Raw genomic sequence first — 18,848 nt, 5'->3', positions numbered from 1 at the left:
TATTCCAGTTGTTAGTTTGTTGAAATTACGCCACCGCTGATTAAACGTATCACGCTTTAATAGAAAATTCAATTTCCCAGCAGGGAAAATGGAATTTTGCGCTAATTAAAGTATTGCGCTTTTGTACAAAATTCCATTGTTTTCTGTTGCCCGCGAAAATGCAATTTTACGACGGACATTTCAGACAAATTTCCATCAGACGGCTTTCCATCCGTAAAAAAGAATGCTATCTATAAAAGTGTCAATGGAAATTGATCAAAGTAACGTCAAACAAACCCGTTTAAACAGCGAGGTAAGTAGACCAATTGCTTTTAACAAAACCTGGATCGTTGCTCTTAACCGTTTCACTTTTAAATATCAATCGGCGCTGTTCCTCATTAAAATTTCGATTTAAATCGAACGAGAAATACAGCGTAACACTTGGAATTTTCTATCGTTTCTCAACCATACTTCGAACATTTACGTCGCATTCTTCGATTCATAGGATCGCGATGTTGGATTCTTCGATTTCGATACAAAAACGTTTCACAGCTTTCGACGCGGGCAATTTAATTAAGAGAACAAATAATTTGTTTATAAACTGCCAATTACGTGCCTTGAATTTCCGATATATGCAATAAATTTCATTGCTACTTGACCTAAGTGGGTCATAAAGTTGCAACCGTGTAAACCGTGCCACGTAATTTTATTGCATTCAATTTTCCACGTTTCCAACAATTTATCAAATTAGAATTTATCCGCGCATCGTACGAAATTTTTCATAAAAATTGATTAATAATAGTAGATATATAGCTCCTCCTATTCGTAAAACAGATTTTTAATCTGTAAACAACGAGTCGTGGTAATTACGATACGATCGATTTTCAACTTAGCAAAATTTGTTTCCATTTAACATTCACATCCAGATTGTATTTCCTTTGTAATAAATTAATTATATAATTAAATAAATTTATTATTCGAACCGATATTCAGATACAGTTCGAGTATACTTGATAAATTTTCAGACTCGATTCTCCAAGTCGAAAATGAGAACGATTTATCCTATACTTTTTCTTCATTTTTCCACAAAGATTCGCGTTGTTCTCGCTTTCAGACGTTGTTCCGTTGCATCCTGTATATACGGGGTGTGCCAAATTTAAACCGCCAAATTGTAAGGAGTTGATTTACAGACAAGAAGAAGAAGAAGAAGAAGGAAGAATTTTATATAATGTTCGTCAACGGACGTTTCTTTACAGAATTACAAACGAGTATCGTTCGTACGAAACAGGTAACGACGCGTTTTCCATCGCAGCGTGCAAAAGTTCGCTGTATTATCGTGTCAGCGCAGTTGCATGCTTTTTATCATGCGACAACAAGCCCGTGTCGTTAATAGCTACAATAATGATACAATGAAAAATTATTATCTGGTATGTTTGATTGGTCGTTGGAGAACGTTGTCCGTGTGCTCGGATAGAAGCCTGACATCGATCAACGATGGGAGTAATACGATCTCGTACACACAGTTGCTAACAATTCGATCGAGTAGCAAAAACCGCGTGTTTTTACTCGTTGCGCTAGTTGTTCACGCGAACTCGCATCTCCAGAATAAACCTTCCGTTTTACAGTTGCGAAACCACAAATACAGAAAAGAAAACGCAGTTCTTGAAACTCTGACGAAACGCTGATAATACGGTCAATTGTCGCGTGCTGTGAAATGGAAAATTCGTCGTTACTTGTTTCATACGTACGATACTTGTTTGTAACTGTGGAAAAACGCGTTTATTGCCCAGCTTCGTACGACATGTTTTTCGGTAAATATTTACAAAGCGGACAATCTCGCCATATTCAACGGCTTTGAAATATGTTTGCCAAGGCTAATATTCCGAACAACTTTTTCCTGTAATACTCTTTACCGTCGCTCTGCTTTCCGCGATATTCGCAGCAATTTCTGTCTCGACGACAGCGATGATTTCGTAGTTTCGCTTTTCTCGATATCACTGCTAAAGCTTTTCCTACCTCGAATAACGACGCAAAGCTTCGTATGAATCGTATCTATCCTGTTACTTGATACGCGAATTTAATGCACGGTTGCCTCAGTGATGTTTCTTTCCTGTGCGAGTTGAAAATGATTATCAGAAATGCATATATATATATATGTCGGCTGGACGATAGGATTGGGGGTGGAGGTGTTCGATGAATCTTCGTTGATATTGGCCATCGATGCGGTGTAACAATGGTAGAGTTTATTGGCACAAGTGAGTGGTATTACAGCGTTGGTAACTAATCACAATGTTAGATACTGGCGGCGCTATGACAATGGCCTCGGGTCCGGTAACGAATCCGCGGTCAACGGGATGTCGAACGTGTATATTTCGTGGAAGTCTAAGTTATATTCAGGTCGCCACAGAACAAGCACTACGTACCGGAGAATTACTTGTATCGTCGTTCAAATCGTACGAAAGTGTGTCTCTCCATCACGGTGACGCTGTCGAGGAAAACTATGATGGGTGTGTCTAAGGGCACGAGATCATCGGATTCGTGGAGAAAAGTCTTCATTCGGAAAGTGAGGGAAATTGGAGTTACTGTTAATTGGTCAATTTCCATGTTGATGGTTGGGGAAGGGTGCTGGCCGCCCTTTGTTTGTCGGTTTGAAGGACTTTCGTTAAATAGATCTTAAGATTTATAGCGGGTCCTCGGGCTAGCCGAACATGTACTGTGGAGACGCATCAACATCTGGTAATCGTCTTACTCGAAGCATAGTCTGCGTGTGGCGAGCCACGGGACAGAAACCATTGAGACATTTACCATCGCACCCTGTCCCAAGCATTTCTTTTAAGGAGAGTTATAGAGTTACTTCCTGCCTTGGTTAAACAAAACGTTCATCCCCTTGACCGCGACTACGTTCGGCGACTGGTTGTCGCCTCGAGCCCGAGCTCACTATCATAAATCTCGAATAAGTACAGTCGGATCGAATGACAACGGTTTTCTTAATACGGCTATGGTGAAATCTAAATTACAGTACTAGGTGTCTTCCCAAAATTCCGAGGAGAAGGCTCCGGTGCTCTTTCATCTCCGACATATATATATATAAATGTACGGACATCAACGTCCGAGACGTTCGTCCATGCCAAACAGTAACGCGTACAGGAAACATTTGTTCAAAATGACTTTGACTTTAGCTATATTTTCAAATTGGAATTAGCTAATGGTCGTTCGCTTTGTAAATGATTATTTCTTTTTCTTCTTTTTGCCTGCAGATTAAGCCCTTCCTGTTTGACGGTTTAAATTTATTAAATTAAATTTATTAAACCGAATATATATATATTCGTTTGTACTACGATTACTCTCATACTCTATGTATGGTGTTATCATATCGACGCTATCAGTTCTTACAGTATCACGATCAGAGTCAATTTTAGAATAGAAGAAGCAATTAACGGCGGATCGCAAAGTAAGAAGCTTATAACATAATTGGCAAGGAAGTCGGTAAATCGATCAACCAATCACCTACATCCAACCGTCTAACGAAAGATGAAAAGCCATCGCGATAACGATCCTTCTCACCTGCAGGATTTTCCGGATTCACAGACACGAAGCTCGAATTATTCCTGATCGACCACCACTTTTCGTTTTTCGGCTGAAACATCACATGCTGGCCATTCGTCAGCGGCTGAACGAAGAACGATCTCTGCCCGATCAACATCAAGGCGTACACTTCTTCTTCGCATATCGTCACGACGACGAAGGAACTCGCGTCTCCTTCCAAGCTGCCTTGTCGAAGATCGCAGTTCGCCTTGGCGTTACGTCGCTCGGACTTGGTTTTACCCTGGCGCATCCAATTCACGGTGAAATTCGACGACAGTATCAATCGATCGTTGGACATGGTCCTTAAGGTCCAGTTGCTGATCTCGAGGAACACCGGCTCTTGGTGGAGATACTCGCGCCAAGTTTCTCGGTCTTCGTGGGTCGATCTTCTGTTCCGCGCGCTCTCATTCGGGATCACTCGAGGGTAAACGATCTCGTACTCCTGCAAGCTTTGCAGAAAGTCGCTCATTCGCGACTTAGTAGCGATCGTGCCGAGCAGCCACGTGGCGAGGAGAAAACTGGGAAGTTTCGATCGCGTCATGTCTCGCGCGCTTTGATCGAAATTTCAATAGGATTTTCTGGCTACCCAAAACTCGCCAGGCATGCTCGTTCACTCGCAGACGTAGTTATCGCGATGAAAGCAGCTAATTCGCAGACCCGATATTCTCATTTCATTTCGCCGGTTCGTAACGCGTTCGAAACGCCGTGTCATATAGACGCGGATGCGACCATACTCTCGCGTTCTAACATTTTCAATGTCTCGCGCTTTATCACGTAGCTAGCGCGGAAGTAATACGAAGGTGAATCGTTGGTTTTAATACACAGGGTGTTGTTTAATCGATCGTATAATGGAGAATGGAACGATTCTACGGTACACCAGAGATGAAATGAAATCATAGAATGCAGTGGTTTTGTAGGTAGTGCTTTATCGAAAAGATTAACCGTGAATATTTGCTCGACCTATTTATACCAAATTGATACAGTATCTTAAAATACAGACGAATCTTTCTCAATTTCCTTCGATCATCGTCTCTAGGCGTACGAAACTGCCTCGTTGAATTCGAACGTTTCTCGATTTCCTTCGACGTCTTTCAATTTCTTCTTTTTTCAATCGCCGTTCGCCTTCTCAAAGCTGTCTTCGAACAGAATTCTTAGAACGACTTCCAATTCCTTTCGATTCGTCCAATCGTTTAGCTTTACGAAACTGTTTCGCTAAACTCCTTTTTCCACTGTACTTGCGTATCGTAACAAACTCGTCGGCGGTAACTCGCGTCGATTAACGATTCACCACCAGTAAAGTAACCGGGAATGCAGCAAACTAGTAGTCGGTAGAACGAAGCGGAACGTAAGTGGAGCGAGCGATAAGAGCGATCGCGACAATCGCACGCCTCGCCCTGCGATTCCCACGCGAACGAATCATCAAATTCGAGCCAAAGATTCTCACTAACTCGAAGATTCGCGCCAGTATTTTCCACGCGCGCGTCACACAAATTCGAACGACTTTCGCGAAAAGGACGGAAGGATAAGACGATCGATCGGATCTCGGGTCGATCGCGATACCCCCGGACAGAAGGTTTCGACGAAAAAGTGGAGTAGACGCGACGAAGGAGCGTCGTGCAGCAACTGGTGGCCAATTTATTCACCACGTGCCGTAGGAATTTAATTTTCTTTCGCGCAAGAACGATCCACCATCGGAGAAAGTAGAATATAATTAATTTCGATCTCGTGTCGATCGCGACGTTCCGGATGGAACGTTTCGCCGAAGAGGTGGAATAAACGCGACGAAGGAGCGTCGTGCAGCAACCGGTGGCCAATTTTTCCACCACGTGGCACCACGTGGAAATTTAAACGTTTCCCATGAAAATGATGCACCATCGGTGAAAGTAAAATACGATAATTAATCGGTCGTCGAGTCGAACGTGATATTCCGGATAAAATTTTTCGATGAAAAAAGTGGAGTAAACGCGACGAACGAGCTTCGTGCTACGACTGGCAGCCACATGGACGGATGAACGCGGCTGGAAACGCACACGAGTGCAGCGGCGAACTGTGCGTAAGAGTAAGCGCGAACGCGAGACTGGAAAAAGCACCAGCGCTTACCGCCCACTGAAGTTCTAGTAATGGCAGCTTTATGTGCAATCACCGAGAAACGAGGATGCTGGCGAACGCATTGTTCGACCCCGACCGAGACGATTTAACAAGGGCCGAGGATTTCATCTTGAACGTTGCTCTTGTCACGACCGGCATGCTTCAAATCCGATGGACCGATGATGGAGATAGAGATGTGGCGGCCTTGGCGACAATGTATATCGCCGAAGTGCCTAATGAGTCATCTGTATCCTAACGGTCCTTCCACCGAATGTCCTAGAAGTGTGACAACGGTCACGTACGCCTACAGGGTAGTGGGGATATTGAGGGATGACAAACAAAGAAGAAACAGATGTTTTTTCTTTTCGTTCGAGCCCCCTGTTCTTTATTTTACGTGACACTCTCGACCCCACCAGAATTCTTCGCTTTCCCTTGAACCGCGAACTCGAAAATATCGTATTCAGTAAGGCGACGAATCTAATGAACGGGAATTAAATCTGTTCCGACAGCTTCCTTTGCCTGGATAAAAGAATAAGTACGAGAGATAAATTATGCCAGATAATGCACAGTGAGTGACTGGCAGAAAAGTCATATCTACTTACGTGTATGAATTCTAAGTAAAATTTATATTAAACATTTCTTTTTTTGCCTATTATACACTTTTTTTCTATTCTACGATATCTGTCACACGTTTACTCGTCTCGTCGATTAGAATTCAGTTTTATAAAATTAAAGCATTTCTTCTTCAAATTTTCTTCAGGGCTTTCGATATTTGCAATGCTCAGTGCGTGGTGGCTGTGCAGCTACAGCTAACAATATCTTGTATATCAGTATCTTTTATAATCTTATACAGTGGCTGTGAAAAGGTATTTATATGCGTTAGGTTGTCCCAAAAGTTTCTTTAGTTTTATAAGGAAATATAATGTTATTATTATTGAATTCTGTACGAATAAAATAAAATGGATTCTATTACTACAAAATAGATCATACATAATTCAATACAATAATATGATACAAAAAATGTACATTTATTATTTCCTCACAAAACGAAAGAAACTTTTATGCCAACCTAATGCTAATACTTACGTATCTCTATCTTTTTCAATTTTTTTTCATCAGCCGTTACATTTCACTTTCAACTAGTGTCAATAGTTCGTAGTCATACGATAGTACTATCAAGTGACGCGAAATTTATCTGTCCATCTGCATAGTGGATGGTTTTCGACCAGTGACTTTAAGCGATTTTCCACTTTCTTCATATTTTTGCTTAGATTCCGCTTCGCTTAAAAAGATTCACATGTATCGATATGAAAATTATTGGAAGATATTCTAACAACTTGCAAAAGTAGTCAAGAATTTTTTTTTTTATTTATTTATTAAGATTCACAATTTGTCCAATTTGGACATTTGGTGGAATTTTTTAACTGTTAAATTAGCATGTTGGTAGCTACCCCCAGCGGGGTACCATCCTCGTGTTTGTTAGGTTATGTCCTTTATAAGGTCTGCTGGGTGCTTCCTTTTTAGTCTTCTGTCCATGTTTATGGTTTTGTATGTTTCCGCAGCTAGCCGGTTTATGTGTGTTGCTATTCTTGATTTGTATTTCTCGGAGTATCTGCTGATTTCTTCCTTGACCGTTGGCATTCCCAGGTCCCTCCGTATATCTTCGTTTCTGACGTACCAAGGTCCGTTTACTATTGTTCTGAGGATTTTAGCCTGTCTTACCTCTATTTTGTTTATATGGCTCATTTCTGCCGTCCCCCATAGTGGTATTCCGTACGTCCAGATTGGTTTTATGATCGTTTTATATATTTTTAATTTGTTTTCTGTGCTTAGTTTGGATTTTCGGCTTGTTAGCCAATGCATTTGTCTCCTTGTTTTCAGTATTTTTTCTACTATTGATTTGATGTGTAGTTTCCAAGTGAGTTTTTGATCTAAGTGGAGTCCTAGGGATTTGACATGCTTTGTTTGCGTTATATGCGTGCCGTTCAATAGGATGTTTGGTGGTATCTTTTTCCGTAGCGTGAATGTAATATGGTTGCATTTATTGGGGTTTGCTTTTATTTGTTTTCCTTGTAGCCAATTTTCTATTTTTACGATATGTTCTTGTAGTATTTTGACTGCCGTTCCTAGTATGCCTGACCAGTATAGCTGTGTCGTCCGCGAATGTCAATACTGTGCTGTTGGTAGTTGTTGGTATGTTCGCCGTGTATAATGTGTATAGTATTGGGCCTAGGACGCTTCCTTGTGGTACCCCGGCCTTGATGTCTTTAACTTGAGAATGTGTGTCCTTGATTTTTATTACGAAGGTTCTGCTGCTTAGGTAGGATTTTATTAAGTGGTGTATTTGCTCCGGGAATTGTTTCCTAATTGTTTGTAGTAGACTTTCATGGTTAATTTTATCGAATGCTTTCTCTATGTCTATAAAGAGGGCTGTGCAGTATTCCTTGTTTTCTAGTGCTACTATTATTTCGTTTATAAACCTGTGCATTTGCTCTATCGTGGAGTGTTTGTTTCTGAAACCAAATTGGTGATCCGGTATTAGTTTTTTTGTCTCTATTATTGGTTTTATGCGGTCGTATATTATCTTCTCCAGTATTTTGGAAAATACTGGAAGCAGTGATATTGGTCTGTAAGAAGCAGTTTGGTGCGGGTCTTTGCCTGCTTTATGTAACATTTTGATCTGTGCTAATTTCCATGGTTTGGGGAAGTATTGAATTCTTAGAATTGCATTGAATATTATTGTCATTAGTCTTATTGCTTTTGGCGGAAGGTTTTTCAAGATTTTACCATTGATTAGGTCGATTCCTGGCGCTTTGTTGTTTTTTGTTTTATCAATTATGTTTCTAATTTCTTGTGCCGATGTTTTAGGTATGGTGTATTCCTTGTCGGCTGTGGTAGTAGTGGTTTGTGGATCCTCCTCCGTATGACTTTTGAGGTTGCTGTTGTTGATAATGTGTGGTGTGAATGTGTTGCAGAGGTGGTTGGAGAATTCTTCGGCTTGTTCTTCGTTGCTTCTTGCCCATGTGTTATCTGCTTTTCTGATTGCCGGGACGGGTATTATTGGCTTCCTTATTTTTTTCGTGGCTTTCCATAGTGAATAGTTGGTGTTCTCGTGTGTGGAGAGTGTCCCTATGAACTTTGCGAATTCGTTATCGTTGTGCTCCTTTATATTGTTTTTTATTTCCTTTGCAAGTTTGTTTAAGTGTTTTTTGTTTTCTCGGGTTCTGTATTTTTGCCATTTTGCTTTTGCTTTTCTTTTTTCTTTGATTTTGTCGAGTATTTCTTGCGGGATTGTTATTGTTTGTCTGCTGGTTGGTTCGGGAGTAGTGGTTGTCCTTGCTGCTTCCTGAATAGTTGCTGTCAATGTTGCTACTGCCTGTTCTATGTGTTCAGGATTTTTTAACGGGATGTTGCAGTTTATTTTGCTTTCTATTATTTCTTTGAAAGTTTGCCATTTGGTGGTTTTGTTGCATAGTGTTTCTGGTTTGCTATAGTGAATTGGTTTGTTTCTGTATTCAATTATTATGGGTGTATGATCGGAGCTGAGCTCGAGGTTGGGTGTTATTTTTAGTTTATTTGTGTTTAGTCCCCTTGTAACTGCAAAGTCCAGAAGATCTGGTTTTTGTTCAGGTCAGTCGGCCAATGTGTCGGTGTTCCTGTGGATAATATATTGAGGTTATTATTTCTAATGTATTTTTCCAGTGTTCTACCTCGAGGTGTAATGTTTCTTGACCCCCAAAGCGTGTGCTTTGAGTTGTAGTCTCCCGCTGCGATGTACTTGTCCCCTAGGTCCTGGAAGTATTCTTCCCACATTTGTGTTGTTATTTTGTGTCGCGGAGGCACATATACTGCTGACAACTGGAAGTAGTTGCTGCTAGTTTGAACTGTAACAGTGGTTGCTTGTAAATATTCTTTGTTAACTTGGCTGCGTAGATAATGTTTGATATCGTTTCTGACTATCACTGCTGTCCCTCCGTGAGCTTTTCCTGAGGGGTGTTTGGTATCATATATGGTGTAGTATGGTATTTTCAAATAGCTTTTTGTAGTGAAATGTGTTTCTGAGACAAGTAGTATGTCTATATTATTATTATATATGAATGTTTTAGTTTCGAGGGCCCGTTGTTGTAGGCCGTTTGAGTTCCAGGCTGCTATTTTTAGAGTGTCCGTTTTTATTTTTTGCTTAGCACGTTTGTAATTAGTTGTAGCATGACTGTGATTTGTTGGGTTTGCTGTTTCAGTACTGCGTTTTGTTCGCTTATCATTCTGGTTAGCATTTCGGTGTTCTTTATGGATTGTTTGAGCAGTTCTTTGATTTCTGCAGTGTCATTGTTACTATTGCTGTGGTATTGGTTGTGTGTATGTGTTGGTTGGCTGGTTACTTGAGCATAGCTTAGACCACCAATGGTGCTGGTGCTGATAGGTTTGGTGTTTATTGCTTGCTCTGTATTTGGTAATATTTCAGGTTTTGTGCTGTCCTGATGGGCTTGTGTGTTAGTGCTTGTCCTGCTTCGTAGGGGCGGGAACAGTTTACGTTGTAGTTGTTTTCTTACTTCACATCCTTTATAGCTGGCTGGGTGGTTTCCGTTACAGTTGAAGCATTTAACTTTTTCTATTTTTCCAGAATATGGGCAGTGTACAGTTAAGTGATTTTTTGCGCACTTGACGCAAGCTGGGCTTCTGTTGCAATAGTTTTTAGTGTGTCCGTATTGTTGACACCGCATGCATTGAGGTATATCTTTTTTGTGTCGTGGTGGTTCGACTGTTACTATTGTGTTTAGTATTTGTTTGATATCATATATTTCCTTGTTATTGTTTCTGGGTTCCAGTTCTATTAAGAATAGTGGTAATGGTTGCTTTGTGTCGAATCTTGTTATATTGTTTATTGTTCTTGTTTGATGACCAATTTTAGCTAACTCATCGCTTAGTTTATGTATTTTCGTTTTAGGATGCAATCCTCTTATGACAATTTTGTAGCTCCTTTCAGTTTTAAGCTGATACGTGTGGTAGATAGCATTTTTTTCTTTTAATGCTTTTATAACTTTCCTAAATGTTTCTGGTGTGTTTGTTTGTATTTTTACTTGATCCAATTTTGTTTGCTTTATTGTGTAGTTGTTTTTCTCATCTAGATTATTTAATAAATCGATGAGCGGGTCTATTATTTGGGCCTCAACAAAGATTGGTGGTGGTTTTGTAATGTGATATGTTTGGATAGTGGTTTTATTTACGGGGTCAGCGTCTATTTCTTCCGTTAGTGAGTTGAAGGAGTTACTTAATGGTAATTCTTGCAGCCATCGCTGCTTTTCTGTAACTGGGTTTCCTATGGCACTTATGTCTGTGGTTGTTTTGCGTTTTTTGCTAGCCTTCGCTGGCTTCCAGCTTTCGTCCTGGTAATATCTTTCATGTTCTGAATTGCTATCTTCCTGTCCCCGATGATCTTTTGTTTCTTCTGTCTCAATGTTAATTTGTTTGGTTTTTATATAATATGTTTCACCTTTTGTTGCTATGTTTATAGTTGGTATCTGCATTGTTATTTTATTTCCTCCTCACTAATACTTTGCAGCACTATTACTTTGAAGCACTTTTTCACTATTCACTTATACCTGGAGAGGACGACCGTCTAGACACGTCCGTCCTCCTCGGCTGTCCGAGCAGGAGTGTCAAGAATTTTTGAGCACACTTTTTAAAACACAGTTGCTGCTAAGTGCCGAGACGTGCAGACGTGTGTCCAGTGCCCTGTGAAGTTCACAAAACTCCACGTGACGCCCAGCTGTCGAAAGCGAATCCAACTAACCTAGCCAGGGGTTAACAGCCTCTCGACTAGTTCTTTCACACTGAATTAACTAGCTCGATGATGGCTCTATCATTTCCAACAGGCTCCCCGGAGCAAAATTATAACACCGCCATGTTTCCTCCCCCGTGGCAAGAGGGCAACGCAACTATCCTGGTAAATGACCATCACACGAAAAAACGAAAGCTCGAACCGACCAAGACAAATGTAAACAAGATTCAAACCAAACCATCAGCCAGCCAAGTGACTACCTACAATAGATTCTCAATTCTCGAGTCCACGGAAGACTCCATGATTACAACCGAAAAGGTAAATAATCTCCATACTCAAAGAATTCCCCCTCCCCCACCGATATTCATTAACGACGTAATCGACATACAGTCAATGATTAAGACTATCGAAAAAGACATCAGCAAAGAGGACTACAAGTTAAAGATTAACAACAACCACGTGAAAATACTGCCGAACCACCCAGACGCCTATAGAAAGTTAACCAAGCTATTAAAAACGTTAAACGCTAAATTCCACACATACCAGCTCAAACAAGAAAGACCATTTCGAGTGGTGCTACGCAATATCCATCACTCAGTCGATCTAGACGAACTAAAATGCGAATTGTCAAATCACGGCCACGAAGTAACTAACATCAGTAACATTAGGCATAGAATCACAAAAAACCCACTATCCTTATTTTTTATAGACCTAAAACAAAAAACAAACAATAAAGAAATCTACAATATCAATCGGCTGATGAACTCCATAGTTAAGTTCGAGCCACCTCTTGTAAAGAAAGAAATAATACAATGCAAGAGGTGCCAAAGGTACGGCCACACGCAGAAATACTGCAATCACAACTTCCGGTGCGTAAAATGTGCAGGTAATCACCCCACTGACCAATGCACTAAATCCCCGGAAACCCCCGCCAAGTGTATCCACTGTCAAGGAGAGCATCCTGCGAACTACAAAGGATGCTCAGCCTACAAACACTACATAATATAGTGTATCCAAAACTGAGACCCAAGGACATAACCATACAAGAACCTAAACCCCAAAAACTCACTACACCAACAGTATCCTATGCGCAGGCAACGCAAGGAAACGTAAACAACTCGAAAACACACATTGTACACACAGAAAATAGAATTCCCACCCCACAAAACACAGACAACTTTACCAGACTCGAAAAACTTATCGAGAAGCAAACTGAGCAAATTAACAACTTGCTGTCACTACTCACACTCTTCATGGACAAATTCATACGCACAGAAGCAAAATAAAACCAATGCGAATAGCTCTGTGGAACGCCAACGGTCTAGCTCAGCACAAATTTGAACTAGAACTATTCTTAAAACAACAGCAAATCGATGTGATGCTCATATCCGAAACCCACTTCACCGACAAAAACTACGTCAAAATACACGGCTACAACTTCTACCACACACAACACCCCAGCGGAAAGGCCCACGGCGGCACCGGAATCATAATCAAATCAAACATCAAGCACTACGAACTTCCACCATTCCAGAAAGACTACCTCCAAGCAACAAACGTAGCAATAGAAGACTGTCATGGTACAATCACCACTTCAGCTGTATACTGCCCTCCCAGACACTCCATCGCCAAAGAAGACTTCGACAACTTCCTGGACACCCTGGGCAATAGATTCATAGCCGGAGGAGACTACAACGCCAAACACACCCAATGGGGCAGCAGACTAGTTACAGTAAGAGGTAAAAACCTCCTCAACAGCATAATAACCAATAACCTCAACTACCTTACCACATACGAACCCACACACTGGCCCACCGACACAAACAAAATACCCGATCTCCTTGATTTCATCATAACTAAAAATATCTCGTCAAGACACGTCCAAATCAATTCCTCGGCTGATCTCTCCTCTGATCATTCCCCCGTGATAGTAACAGTCAGTTCAACTATCATCGAGAATACACCTAATGGCTCCATTCATAACCAACACACCAACTGGCAGCTCTTTAGAGAAATCTTCACACACACAACTTCAGCCTCAACTTCACTAAAAACCAACGAAGAAATCGAAGCAGCCACGGAATACCTAAACACGAGCATAATAAACGCTATCCGCTTCTCCACACCGGCAATAACGTCCATCAGCAAACACGAATATCCCCAGTACATATTTAAAAAAATAGCAGAAAAACGTAGACTAAGAAGAGTATGGCAGACCCATAGAACACCGGAGGACAAACGCAAACTAAACAACGCAACTAGAAAACTATCCAAAACCATAAAAAACTACAATAATGACTGTTTTCACAAATATCTCGCCAGCTTGTCCCCCACAGCCGACTCCAACTACTCACTATGGAAGGCCTCCAGGAAACTCACGCGCCCCCCACAAATAATACCTCCAATCCGCCGCCCGCAAGGCGGATGGGCGCGTAGCCTTATAGAAAAAGCCAACCTATTTGCCAAACACTTGTCTGAAGTATTCAAACTCCATTCCTCCGTAGCTGCTGCAGACGTTACCGAATACCTGCACATTCCCTTCCAAATGTCCCCTCCTATTGAGCCCTTCACTTCTGCAGAGATTAAAGAAGCAATCAGTCGCCTAAACCCCAAGAAAGCAGCAGGTCACGACCTAATAGGAAATAAAGCAATCAAGGAATTTCCCATAAAGGGGATTGCACTCGTCGCATCAATCTTTAACGCTATCCTCCGCCTTCAACACTTTCCCAAGGCTTGGAAAATCTCACTAATCACCCTCATCCCTAAACCCGGTAAACCAATATATGAAACCACCTCCTATCGCCCAATCAGTCTTTTACCTACCCTGTCTAAACTATTCGAGAGGATGCTCACGAATCGTCTCCTCCCACTCCTAGAAGAATTGAAAACACTCTCAGACCACCAATTCGGCTTCCGAAAACAACACTCAACAGTAGAGCAAATCCACCGCATAACCCACATGATCAGCCAAACCCTTGAAAAGAAAAAATACTGTTCAGCGGTATTCTTAGACATCCAACAGGCATTCGACAAAGTATGGCATGAGGGGCTACTCTACAAGATCAAAAAGATCCTACCCCATCCATACTACTCCATCTTAAAATCCTACCTAACCAACAGACAATTCATAGTTAAATGCCTAGGCGCCTCTTCCGTAACATTCCCAATAGAATCCGGCATACCCCAAGGTAGTGTCCTCGGACCCCTACTGTTCTCCATCTACACTGCCGACTTACCTATATCAAACGAGGTAACAATAGCAACATTTGCCGACGATACAGCACTATTAGCTACCCACGCAGACCCGACAATTGCCTCATCCACTCTCCAGCGAAGTCTCGACACCATGGAAAAGTGGTTCCAAAAATGGGGCTTCAAAATAAACGAAAAAAAATCCTCTCATGTAACCTTCACGCTCCGAAAACAAACCTGCCCCCAGGTCACCATTAACAACACAATAATCCCAAGCAAGGACTCCGTAAAATACCTGGGCATGACCCTGGACAGGAGGCTAACTTGGAAAAAACATATCTCAGAGAAATCAAAGCAATTAAAGGAAAAACTAAGAAAATTCTATTGGCTCACGGGCCGACGCTCCAAACTAAACATACAGAACAAAATAACCCTCTACAAGGCCGTAATAAAACCTGTCTGGACCTACGGAATCCAACTATGGGGAACAGCAAGTAATTCCAACATTGAAATACTCCAACGCTTCCAATCGAAAACGCTGAGATCCCTATTAAATGCACCCTGGTATGTTACCAACGAAACAATCCTCCGCGACCTCAAGATACCTACAGTCAAAGATGAAATACACAAGTTCAGAAGCAGATATAACACAAGAGTCAACAACCACCACAACCCACTAGTCACCCAACTACTGGACACGACGGACCAGATCCGCAGACTAAAAAGAAAATACCCTCTAGATTAAATCCTTAGTTTCTACTAGAACCAACAATATAAAACTATTATAATCCATGTCATTGTATGACGCCAAACTAAGTTACTGAAAATTCTCAACGAGAATTGATTGTAAATATTCTAATAAATAAAAAAAAAAAAAACTTTTTAAAACACGAGAACGTAAACAGATATTGCATGATCCTAAACGATCCAGCGTGTAAATGTCGGTAAGGCTTTTGCAGACAGAGGACAATTAATATGCTTTCAATTAATATAATTGATTAGCACGCTGGGATAAACACAATAGTAGAAATAATACAGAAATACTTTTTGTAGCCACTGTAAGTAGCTGTTGGATACAGTATTGTTCAAAAGTAGACAGACGCTCGATTACTTTTGGCAAAATGTACTTTACTCGCAAGATTATGCGTAAATGGACTGCAAAATTTCATAACAGTTAAACGTAAAACGGACAATAGCCTACGTTTTGTAAAATGGTTTATCGAAATTAGGAGATAAAGAATTTCAGATAAGTAAGAGTGTAAAAAAGAAGAGAAAGATGGTTTTAATATTAATTTTAAAAATATTAAAAGGGACATTTCTGATTTTCTTATCCGTTGATAAATTGTTGTTTGAATAATTGCTTCTTGGAATAAAAAATATTTCTTTCCATTTTATTTGCGTTTTACACGACGAGATGAATGGCAACGAACGAGATGCAAAATGAGAGATGCTTAGCATCGAGGCATTACGCGTGGGCGATAGATTAGTATGACTCTTCAGAAAGAAATTACATTACGCTTAACGACGATCGTTATTCTTTCTTGGAATGGTTTTATTTCCTCTTAACAAGGCGATGTCGTCTCACGTTTTCTACGAAAAACAAAAAATTCCATTCTTTGCCTTAGTTTTCATTATATGCTATCGCACGATAAATCATATCCCTTTGTTCACGGATGTGGAAATTTAATTAAAACCGATTTCTAGAAACGAATATGTGTTTTCCATTGGAACAAAACCCTATATCCCGTTAGAACCTTCCAGGAATTCAAGAACTTTGTAATTTTCCGTTTGACGATGTCGGATCTACATTCAACCTAAGCTCTCTCGATTTCTACGAAAATGATAACACGCAGATTTCCAGGATGCTGTTGAAAGAACAGAATGCACGAGTATAAACTGAATGCTTTCATTTAGGCAGTGTAATTACGTTAATTGGTTACAGCTGTAAACGCGCTGGTATAAACTATATAGTTTAAGCGATTTAGTAGATACCTGATCTCGCGTTTCCCTGTTTCCAGCGAAATTTTAGTATTATAAACGGAATGCGGATGTTTGTGCGTTTGAGAGAAATGTGGGTGTGTATAAACGTCCAGGTTGTACACTCTTGTTCACGAGTATCGAAAAATATGCCGATCGTTAAAATTGTTCGCTTCCTGCAAAATAATCAAAATAATTGGAAACCAATCGGAGGATACTTAAAAATTAAAGTAAAATAAAAAGAAAATTAAGGTATAATTAGTAAAAGAATATTGTACAGAGATCGTACGAAGGAATTTAAATAAAAGTTGTGTACAATTTTCTAATGTTATGTGTCCACGAGAAAATTCCCATTCTATTGAGTTTTCCCAAAAATTTCTTTCGTTTTATAAGGAAGTGACAGATGCACATCATTTTTTGTTTTACATTATGATCCATTTTGTTCTATTAGTAGAAAACGGATCATACAAAATTCAATAAAATAATGTAAAAGAAAAAATGTTGTGCATCTATTATTTTCTTATAAAACAGACAGAGACTTTTGGAACAACCTAATATGTTTCTCATTGACATCCTTGGGAATTAAGTAGAGGATAATGGAAAAATGGAAATCGATAAAAAGTATTTATTATTAAATCGAGAGTTTTAATGAATTTTTTTTTTTTAGAAAAGTTTGTTACTTTATACAATTTATTGGTAGTGTATTGCTATAACAATTTTTCTAAAATTTACAAATTAAATTACATTGGTTCGTTGAACGATCGAGTAATAACTTAGCAGTGTTTTAAATCTCATTCTCGTAGATTTGATTGTATTTGTAATTATTATAATTATGAGCATCGTATTCTTAAGAACATCCCCTTTTTATATTATCAATTGTTCTTTGATTTATCGACATCATTAGAACGAGAACATCATTATTATTTTCTTATTTCTGAGCTTCGTATTATCGATATCGTCGTAATTTTATTGATTTATTAATCAATATTCATCGTAATATTATTATGAAACACATAAGGAATGAAACTCCATGTACACATTTATAAAATGAAAACAGCATTTTCATTGGTAATGCGATAAATCTTATGTATCGTGTTGTTGTGTAATATTACAGTGTATGTTACAATGTACGTATAAACGCGTTAATAGAACCAATTATTCTCATCGGCGACTAAAATGATTCACGATCGTGTGTTACTTCGTCTGCAATGTCAGGACGGATACATGATAATTGTTAATGTAATTTGTAATACTAAAGCTAGAAACAGATCGATCCCTCTTATCGTCAGATCGTTCGCAGCACCGGTACCGATATTGCAAAACGATTTCTCGCAGCAAGTGGTGCAAGCGAAGAGTTTTGTTCGTTCACCGACCACTATACATCCGGAGTCGCATTTGTTAGTACACTTTCTCTCCACCGACCAAGTTTGTGGACTAGACGTTGAATCTTCGGTGCTGGTAGTGTAAGAAAATCGCTTTACCTGAAGAGAAAGAAGCAAACGTGAAAGGAATATTTGCAGATTTTAAACTTTCACGATGTTCGTTATATGACATGTCCTAGCGGATCGCAAGAGACACTCGTACGCTAAAATATAGTATTTCTTTTAATTTTGTCCGAGTACGAGCTCATTTTGGGCGGCATTAAACCACGAACTTGATAGTATCGAGCGAAAAGAGAAAAAAGAAGACTGAAAAGAAAAGATGAGAAAGAATTCTACATGTACGTAGAATGATTCTTGATACTAAAATTAAATTAATATTTGCAACAATTCCTTGTTTCACTCTGTATGACATTTCACATTGGAACTTGTAACGAACACGAGTGAGTGTGAACGTAACATATTTTTAGTCAAGGGAATATCAATTTTCCAGAATATCTCGCATCATTTCCAGAGAATACGGTTCGTTCATTGTTAATTCGGTCGGTTAATATCGATTACGGATTTCGTAAAATTTTTGCCGTGTATGTGCAAACTGTACAATTATATCATATCCAATATCATTGTTGATTACCAATAAATAAGAAGAACAAATAAAAAATTGCATTTGCATATTCCCTCTAATGTGTACACCATGTACATATGTTCCTATAAAGCGGATTCAATTTCAATAAAGTACGTAATTATTATGAAACTGAATTGATCGACTATATTGAACATTTCCAAACACTAAAATCGCGTTATGAACGAAATGAAACTGTGGCTCTATCTTGAACAGCCTTCTCTCGCTCTCGTGTTGACGATAACTA

The 18,848-nt window shown here is 39.7% G+C and overlaps 2 protein-coding genes across 4 annotated transcripts in view; both read right to left on the bottom strand.

Moving 5' to 3' along the window:
- The window catches only part of LOC126926793 (uncharacterized), a 224,593-nt gene extending 218,597 nt beyond the window's left edge, over nt 1–5,996 (bottom strand). Inside the window, exon 1 of the mRNA XM_050743140.1 lies at nt 5,708–5,996. The gene's annotated coding sequence lies outside the window, so the exon portion shown is untranslated. The remainder of the gene's footprint in view (nt 1–5,707) is intronic.
- A 37-nt stretch (nt 5,997–6,033) lies between these two features.
- LOC126926810 (uncharacterized) overlaps nt 6,034–18,848 on the bottom strand; it is a 34,465-nt gene continuing 21,650 nt past the window's right edge. For 2 of the 3 annotated variants that reach the window (XM_050743191.1, XM_050743190.1), the window contains exon 3: nt 17,395–18,081. In XM_050743191.1, coding sequence (XP_050599148.1) covers nt 17,812–18,081 — 270 coding nt within the window. In that variant the 3' untranslated portion in view covers nt 17,395–17,811. Of the gene's footprint in view, nt 6,172–6,254; nt 6,935–17,394; nt 18,082–18,848 lie in introns of those variants that run through there. The other variant, XR_007714905.1, reaches the window with a different exon arrangement.

This window comes from Bombus affinis, unplaced genomic scaffold (assembly GCF_024516045.1).
Source record: "Bombus affinis isolate iyBomAffi1 unplaced genomic scaffold, iyBomAffi1.2 ctg00000059.1, whole genome shotgun sequence".
NCBI lineage: Eukaryota > Metazoa > Arthropoda > Insecta > Hymenoptera > Apidae > Bombus > Bombus affinis.
The sequence above is the reverse complement of the archived record's forward strand: the minus strand, read 5'-3'. Positions and strand labels throughout refer to the sequence as shown.